At 63.2% G+C, this 8,503-nt stretch overlaps 3 protein-coding genes across 3 annotated transcripts; all 3 read left to right on the top strand.

Annotated features, from left to right (window-relative positions):
* Positions 1-353: 353 nt before the first annotated feature.
* On the top strand, positions 354-1,713 carry EMIHUDRAFT_243068 (hypothetical protein; the record flags this gene model as incomplete). The annotated part of the gene is made up of 5 exons (XM_005771614.1): positions 354-674; positions 790-1,284; positions 1,352-1,420; positions 1,490-1,642; positions 1,702-1,713. The coding sequence occupies 5 exons, from the start codon at positions 354-356 to the stop codon at positions 1,711-1,713; spliced, it is 1,050 nt and encodes a 349-aa protein (XP_005771671.1).
* A 3,113-nt stretch (positions 1,714-4,826) lies between these two features.
* EMIHUDRAFT_444931 (hypothetical protein) lies at positions 4,827-6,185 on the top strand. Its single transcript, XM_005771613.1, has one exon. It carries the CDS (start codon positions 4,849-4,851, stop codon positions 6,103-6,105), a length of 1,257 nt encoding a protein of 418 aa, XP_005771670.1. The 5' UTR covers positions 4,827-4,848; the 3' UTR covers positions 6,106-6,185.
* A 1,809-nt stretch (positions 6,186-7,994) lies between these two features.
* On the top strand, positions 7,995-8,494 carry EMIHUDRAFT_243065 (hypothetical protein; the record flags this gene model as incomplete). Its single annotated transcript, XM_005771612.1, has 1 exon — positions 7,995-8,494. A coding segment is annotated over one exon (500 nt), but the record flags the coding sequence as incomplete, so codon positions are not given.
* Positions 8,495-8,503: the final 9 nt, after the last annotated feature.

The raw sequence follows: 8,503 nt of genomic DNA, 5'->3' as shown, positions 1-8,503 counted from the left end.
TTGCTCCGTCTGCCCCGGCCCACACAAAACTAAAAGAGCCACAAACAGCCACAACTGGTATTAGCGGTCGGCCTCGGGAGTCGCAAGCCACTAACTAGCTCAAGAATGGGCGATTATTTCTCGCTCCGTCGCTCGGTCGGAAGAAAGACAGGAAAAGCGCCATTCGTTCCTGCTTTTGAGCGCATGCAGCGCCTTCGCCTTCGACAGCTTTCGACAGCCTCGAAAGCTTGATGAGGGGTTGCGCCTCCAAGAAACCGCTGAGGCCGGCGGCCCGTCCGATCTGCTTTTGGGACGTAAGTACCCCCTCGGCGCTTTTGGCCGCGCCGCTCCGTCGCTCCCAAAAGGCCGTTGCGATGACTCGGGCCCTCGGGACAGCGGTCGCCCTTATCGGCGTGCTCGGCGCCACGCCGGACGCAGCGCTGCTCCGCGCCATGAACTTAGCCGGTGGCACCGAGGAGGTGATCACCGTGTGGCGGTACGTCGCCGTCGGCCTCATCTGCTTGGCTGTGGCGGTGTACAATGAAGGGGGGGTGGGTCCGCTTCTCAAGGGGATAGTACGTTCGCCCGGCCCGATCCTTATGGCTGCTGTTCTCATGCTTGGCATCAACCTCGGCTTCACCATCAGCCTGCTCAAGGCGCGCTGCGCTGCCCCTGCCCAATCCGCGGCCGCCACGGTGGTGATCGCTGCGCTCGCCGCGGCCGCCGCGCGGTCGCACGCGACCGCCTGCCTCAGCCGCACGTGCAGTGCCGCCACTTGCGTAAACCAAAATCCCATTCTGGTCGTGGCAGGTGGACCCGGCCAAGGCGCTGCTGCTCATCAGCCTCAACCCGCTCTGGTCGGCAATCCTGGGCGTGATTGTGCTGGGAGATGCGCTGCCGATGCGCACAATCCTTTGCAACGTCGCAGCCATCTGCTCGATGGTCCTTGTCTTCGTTCCCAACGTCCTTGCCGCCATGAATGGCGAGCCGCCGCCGCCCTCAGCGGAGGGGCGGATGCTCAGCGTGTATTCGTACACCGTCGCGGCCGCCGAGGAGAACCCGGTGATGGTGCTCATCCCGCTGGCAACTGGGATGCTGCAGGCCCTCTTCCTCATCTACGTTCGGTACGTCTCGATGAAGAACCCGGACGTCTCGTTCGAGTCGGTGCCCGCATTTGGCGCCGCCTTTACCGCCATCGCCCCCACGATCACGGCCCTCTCCGCCGGAGTGTCGCTCACCGGAGGCTTGCAGCCGATCTTTTGGGGCCTCCTCTTTCTCATGGGCCTTGGCCTCGGAGCGTACAACGTGCGCTTTTTAAGCCTGACCGGCCGCCATCTGAAGCCATGTGTCTGACATTGCCTTCCATTTGCAGGTCGCGTGTGTTGTTGCCCCCAAGTACATCACAGGCGCTGAGGTTGCCCTCATCCTGCTCCTTGAGACGGTGCGCTGCGGCGTGTGTACTGTAAAGCCAACGTCAGCAGCGGTAACCCGTGGCGAATTGATCGTGTAGGTTGGCGGCCCGATCTGGGTGTACCTCATCTATGGTGACGTCCCCAACAACTGGACTATCGCAAGTTGCACCCTGCTTGTGGCGTCGCTCTTGGTGCACGAGATTGCGGGCATGATGTCTTCGGGAGAGGACCACAAGACGACTTTGGAGCCGGTGCGAGCATCCCCACTCAAGCAAATCCCTCTCCGTGGCGGCCCTCACTCGATCAGTAGGGGGTGCGCTAAGTGCCCGTATTGCGCGCACCGCAGGTGCGGGCCTCGCGCGTCTCTGGTTCGGGCAAGAAAAAGAGTGGGCTCAGCGAGCCGCTGAACCCTTGAGATAGACCTCCACAAAGTGTTGCGAGAGCTCAAGCACTCGCCTCCGAGCCGGAGCAGCTTTGCCGCCTACGTGCGCGAGTCCACCAGAAGGCGGCGCGCCGAGTGACTGTTGATCAACTTTTTTCACGGCAAGGTAGGAGAGGGGAGAGTCAGAATCAGAGTCAGAATGGTCACTGGCGCATTGCTCCGGTCCGTGTGTATCACAAGCTTTTCGAAGCTGTTGCTTCCACACACGAAACTCGCAATGGTATGCGACGGATGACACACCGCCGTTGACACTCCATGGTTGCTCCCGAGGCCGAGCTGAGACCTGATTAAATTTGGATTGCGTCCTGCAAAATGCAATTGCATCGGCTTGCGTCATGTGTGACACTTGTTGATTGCTCCCTCCGCGAGATTTTTTTCTCTCCCTTAGAAGAAAAATGCACTATGCAGCGCCCTGGAATTCTCTTATATCGAAAAAAGAATTTTACAACAAAACTCCCTCGCACAACACTGGGCAAAAAAGAATCCACACTCGTACTCCAGAGGTAGGGGACCCCGTCATACTGCTGTGAATAGGGACGTAACCCATACTGTGATCTGGTAGCATATGCGACGAGAGAGAGAGAGAGAGAGAGAGAGAGAGAGAGAGAGAGAGAGAGAGAGAGAGAGAGACCCCGCGGAGCGCGCGGTGCGTGTGCGATACGTTGTAAGATGCGGCGCCGATGAGTCATCCTCCAACAACCTACACACTTGCGTCTCGTCTTTCCTCCGCTGCTGCCTGCATGTCCTCCGGGTCGGCGCCGGGCGCACAGCTCCACAGCGCCGCTTGCTCGGTAGAGGCATACTCCGATGCTCCAGTCCGCGGCGCCGCCCTGCGAGGCAGCCGCTTCCCGCGCTTCGCCCTCGCGACCCCTCGTACTGTGGGAGCCGGCCTGGCGACGACCTGTGTGTGAGGCCGAGGAGAAGTGAGCCGCGGTGAGGGCCGAGGGAGTCACAGGGCATCCACTTTTGTCGCCTCTTTTGTGTCATATCTCCACGAAGCCCGAGCAGCGAGGGCGCCGACCGCGCAGCCACCGGCGGCTGCGGCGATGACCAGCAGCAGCGGCGCTGGGTCCGATTTCGCCCTTTGGTCCGTGTCGCCGCCGACACCGGCTTCGTCAGACGTCATGTCGGCGGAACCGAGGATGCCGCTCGCATTGCGCAGCATACCCCGGGCGCCGAGGACGCCGTTGCACTCCTCGGAGGAGCTCTGCAGCATGGTTATGGACCCCTCGGCCGCGGCGATCAGCTCGTCAAAGTTGAGGATCCAACGGTGCACGTCCTCGTTAGTCTTTTGCATGGACGAGCTGAGCTCCATCGGAGTGACGCCGAGGAAGACCTGCAGGTCGTGCGTCGCCTTTGAAAAGTCGTTGAGCAAGTCCTCATACCACAGAAAGTACACCGGCGAGTGCCGTGCCTGAGCCTCGCACACCTCCACCTGGAACCTCGTGAATCTTGACTGGTCCAAGACGCTCTCGGTGAAGTGCGTAACGTTGACCCGCACGCCCTCGCGCCGCACCTGGCGTAGGGAGGCACACGCCTGAGTGCCGAGTCCTCCTCCGGGTCGCCGAGGCACGCGGGGCTGCGCGAGCAAGGTGTGGGAGGGACAGTGAGCAAAGTCGCCCATCGCACCTCGTCCCAGCAGCCCACCGCCTCGTCATTCACGAGGTTGCTGACGCCGCACCTCTGGACGAGGAGTGAGTGCGTCTCGATCGAAAGCGCGATATCGAACGCGTTGCGACGCAGCATGCACACAACCTTTGCCCCCACGTGCGTGAAGATCTGGTACGAGAGGATGTGCTGATGCCGCCTGCAGGCAAGTCGCGGACATTTGTCACGGACACGGCGCGGCGTGTCGGCAGCTGAGTGTTTGGAGAGTCGAGCCGGATCGTCATGGAGACATTGTCTCTCGTGCCGTTCGCATCCCACTGCCAAAGGAAGCCCTTTTCGTATATGCCGATGCTGGGGTCGTCCGGCAGCAAGCAACGCTCAAGCGCATTCAGTCCCGCGTCAGGCGGCAGGCACATTTTCCTCTCCAGCTGGGGTCCGCCGCCGCAGTAGAGGAACTTCTGCTTGAAGCCTCGCACTCGAGTCTCGGGCGAGGCTGGCGCCGTAAAGAGGCGGCACATCTCTTCCAAGCAGTCGTCATCCTGACAGTTGTTGTACTTCTCGCCCTTCATCGCAATTTCAGGGTGCGAGTTGAGCAGCCGCGACACCCACGAGGAGCCCACGCGCTGCGACATCCACATGATCAGTGGCTGCGCGCCTATGAACGTAAGAGGGGGGGCGGGGCGGTTCAGAACGTGTCAGTCACGATTGGCAACGAAGGGGCGGCTAGCCGTCAGGCACAGCACGGTGGAGACAGAGCGACTCTGCGCTCGGAAGCATTTCGCCACGAGCCGGTGCAGCGGCCAGCAGCAGGGCCGCGGGGATGGGCGGCATATGCGGAGAGCGCCCGCCGTCGCGCGGTTTTTGGGATGGGAGGTGTGGGTGGGTTGTCGCAAGGCAGCTAGGCCCAGGCGGCCTAGGCGCTGGCTCGTATGTCGAGAGGAGGATACGAGAGAAGCTGGAAGGGGGGACCACATGACGCCCACCGCAGCCGCGTTGGTCGGCGCACGCCGACGCCGACCATCACCACCGACCGACGGCTCGCACGGCCGTGCGGTGAGCAAAAATTTGGGTCGCTGCGCGCCTGCCGGATGCTCTGCGACGTCTGGACGCTCGCCAGAAACGCCAGGAAGCTTGCCCAGACGCACGGCGGCACGGCCTTCCACCAGCTGCAGGAGGTGCGCACTTCCCAGTGGAAGCACAGGATGCTCCCTCAGCACACGCAGCTTTGCGCAGCGCAGCGTACGGGCCACGCCACGCAAAGCCGACCCTCAGTCTGCCCGAGAGGCTGTCTGCGGAAGGCCTGGCAAGCGCGTACTCGCCTCCTCCGCGGCCATGCCCTCCGCCCGGGCGAGCGAGCAACGAGAAGGATGTTTCGGCATCACCTCCTTGTCGACGTTGTAGGTCTTGATGGGTTGTGGCGCGTCGGCTCCCGCCAAGCCGTTGGTCGAAGCCCCGAGGCCGGTCACTAGTGACGCCGCGCCGCCACCATCATCGTCAGCTGAGCAGCATGCTGCGATCGTTGCACGGATCATGAACAACGATTCCGTCGTACCAATGTCCGCGGCGCTCACTCGCAAAATATTGAAGGCTTACGCCCTGAGCACGGAGGCCGCCCACGCTGCCGAGGCGCACTGCACGCAGGTCGTCGAGGCGCAGATCCGTGGCTGGCAAAGCTTCTTCGTGCATGCGGTCGGCAAAGGAGGACCGGACGACGCAGCGTCGCCGCAGGAGTTTGATGGCCCCACGCAGCAGGCGTTTCGCACCGCCGGTGTCGATCTCGATCGTCTCAAGGGCAACGGGCGGGCCTATTGGGGCGAGGACGGCGAAATCATCAAGACGCGGGATCGTATCATCCACGGCGTCGCCAAGGCGTGCGGCCACACGCCGACAGAGGAGCAGCTCGGTGCGGCCAAGTACGCGACTCTCGGCTACCTCGTGCGCCTCATGTTCGACTTCCACCGCGGGCAGAATGTCGGCGCGGTCGTGCTCAAGGGCAAGTTCGACACGGAGGGCCGCCCACTTTTGCTGGTGCGGACACAGTGCATGGCGGACGCGGCGGAGCACGGCTCCTTCTACCGCACTGCCCTCGAACTCGGCGTCGTGAAGCATGTGTGCAACCTGTACGCGGGCCACTTCCCGTTGGAGGACTGGCTTGAGGCGGAGGCCAAGGTCTGTGCGGACATGCGCGACGCGTCGTCCAGCGCGCTGCCGTCCTACTTTGACGAGCGAGCACGCAAGATGACACGCAAGTGGCGCCGGATGGTCGATGACGCCGACGAATGGACCGAGGCGAACAAGCGCAACGCGATGATGCTCTGCGCATCGCAGATCAAGGACCTGCTCAACCCCAACGGCGAGCCGCCGAAAGGGGGCATCCTCATCCACTGTGCGGGTGGCATGCACCGCACTGGCATGATCTTCGGCATCATCCGTCGGTACGTCAACGATGACCCGATCGACGAGATCGTGGCCGACTATAAGCGGCATGTCGACTGGAAGGCGGAGGGCGCGGTCGGCGGCTACGAGGAGCTCAACGTGCGCTTCATCAAGGAGTTCGACCTGAGCCTCCTCGACGCGCAGGAGATCGTCTTTGAGGAGGGCATGACGCAGGATGAGCCCATCAGCGCGGCGGGCGGCACCCGCGATGAGTGGCGCTACGCGTAGTTCTGAAACTTAAGGGGAATCTTTTTGTAGCCCCCGTTCCCTACAATTCTTTTTGTTTTTGTTTTTTCAGTTACACACAACATGCCCGCCATTTACAGGGTGACGCCGCGCGGCGGTGAACGTTAGAACGAACTAAAGTATGTTCGTCGCCGCCGCGCTGCACCTGGCGAGCGCATGGACTGTGACCACCTTTGTCGACATTCCGCACAGGGTGCTCGAAACCCTTCTCGTCAACGGCGCCGACGCTGACAGCATGAGCTGCCGACGGCAGGTCTATCCTGATTGCACCTCTGTCTGCGTCGCGGCGAGCGTTTTCAACTTTCTCTCGATGATTGTTGCCCTTCTGGACCTCGTCTGGCGCTCGCGTCTGATGCACGCCCACACACGGTTCCGCGATCGCCAAGTTCGCCGCTCGTCACGCTTGTAGGCTCACCCGCCCTCCGCTACGATTCGCCACTGGCTTGCGCGCTCGCGTCGCTCCGCTCATCTTCCTTCCGGCCGCGCATGCACTTTGCCTCGTTCTCGGAGGCAAGCCGAGCTAGACCCCGGCTAGCTGGCACTTGGAGGCGCGCCACCGCCGTGCCCGTGGGAGTCTCAGGCGCCTTCTTCCGCCCGAGCAAAAGCTCAAAGGTAGGTAGGTGTTACCTCACACTGTCTAGGCAGAGACAAGGAGGGCCCCCGCACACACGAACCCACACATACAGAGAGGGACGAGTGCACGCATTGGGCATCAGAGAGCCATAAGTGTTTGTTGTTGTTTGGCTTGAGCCAAGCAGGCACACCCGCGCGCGAGCGATTAGGCCAGGCCCGAAGCCTGACTCAAGCCAAGGTGGAGCACAGGGACAGGGACACCGTACTCACGTACTGACATCCCGCCCCGCGCCAGGGGCGGTGGCGCGCGCCGCGCCGGGACACTTTGGACCCGCAGCCTGGCATACGCCAGGCCACAGATCCGCCGGCAGAGCCTTAAAGCTGCATCCGCGATCCACCAACAACTGGCCCAGGGGTTGTGACCCTGCGGCGTTCACCCACGGACCCGCCTCGGTATGGCTAACCTGTTGGCGAGCGGTGCCTATTGGCGCTGCGACGGCGACTGCCAGGAACGTGCAAGCAGACCGTATGGCAAGGCCGGCACCGTGGCTGTGCGCTCAGCGAAGAGGACAGCCACCCTTTGAAGACGCAAAATCTCGAGCCGACACCTTGAACCACCATAAACTACAGACGCAAAATCTCTCGCCATCGGGAGGCGGGTGTGAACGGCGCCTCGAGAGAATGTTCTCGACCATTTGGATCGAAATTGGATCGAAAGAAGGCGTGTCTTGGAAACATCCCCAATCAGCCGCGGTTTATCCTAGCTACAGCCATCGTTGAGTTGCTGGGCCCAGATGCTGCCCATGCCGGGCTGGAACAACGCACAAACAATGTTCATGGTACCGCCGACTATATCTGCGCCCCAGCAGCAGCTGGGACAGGTCGTCGTCGCGCCGCAGATTGCCGCGCCGCAGATTGTGGCGATGACTTCGCTTGACCCCCGCTTCCAGCCGCTGCCGCTGCAGCCTGGCGAGACTGCATTTTACCCGAGCGGCGAGAGGAGGCGGGCAAAGCAGGCGAGGAGCCTCGCCCGCGCCCTCCCTTGCCATCGCTCTCAAACGCTCGCGCTCGCGCTTCGCTCTTGCTCTCAGAGCGCCCTCGCCCTCGCGCTCGCCCTCCCTCTCGCCCGCCATCGCCCTCACCCTCGCCTTCCATGTCGCCTCTCGCCCTCGCTCGCTCTCACCATCGCTCTTGCTCTTGCTCTCGTCCTCGCTCTCGCCCTCCCTCTCCTCGCCCGCGCCATTTTGCCGCCGCCCTCGCCGCTTGACGACGCCCCCACATCGCCCCCTTAGGCGTGCATGGCGTGCTGGAAGGCCAAGCTCCGCTGCACGATGCTCCAGTGCGGCTCGTGCCTCTCTTGCGTCGAGCGCGGCCGGCCGTGCATCCCCCGCGTTCGCATGAAGCGGCGGCAGACCCGCGAGCGCCCGCCCTACCCGAGCCTCGACCTGGCCCGGGCGCAGGAGGCGGCGCTGCAGTCTTTGCCGCCGCTGCCGCCGCTGCAACCCATGCCGCCCTCGGCTGTGGGCCTCGAAGACTTGTGGGGCGGCGCACAGGGCCTTCAGCCCGGCGCCGCCCCCAACTCCCCGACGGTGGCGGGCCTGCCGGCGGTCGCGCCCGTGGCCGCGCCCGACCAGGCGTCGCTGACCGCTGCGCTCTGCTCGTCGTACTCGATGCACCTGCAGCGGTCGCTCGCCGATTCGATGTCCCTCTCGCAGATGCTCGCTGTGCACGACGGTTGGCGCGGCGGCGGCTCCACCGACCTGAAGGTGCAGGCGGCCGCGATGATGTCGGGACAGGCGTCGATGCA

Source organism: Emiliania huxleyi, assembly GCF_000372725.1.
Source record: "Emiliania huxleyi CCMP1516 unplaced genomic scaffold EMIHUscaffold_377, whole genome shotgun sequence".
Lineage (NCBI taxonomy): Eukaryota > Haptophyta > Isochrysidales > Noelaerhabdaceae > Emiliania > Emiliania huxleyi.
This window is presented reverse-complemented; position numbering and strand designations above follow the sequence as displayed.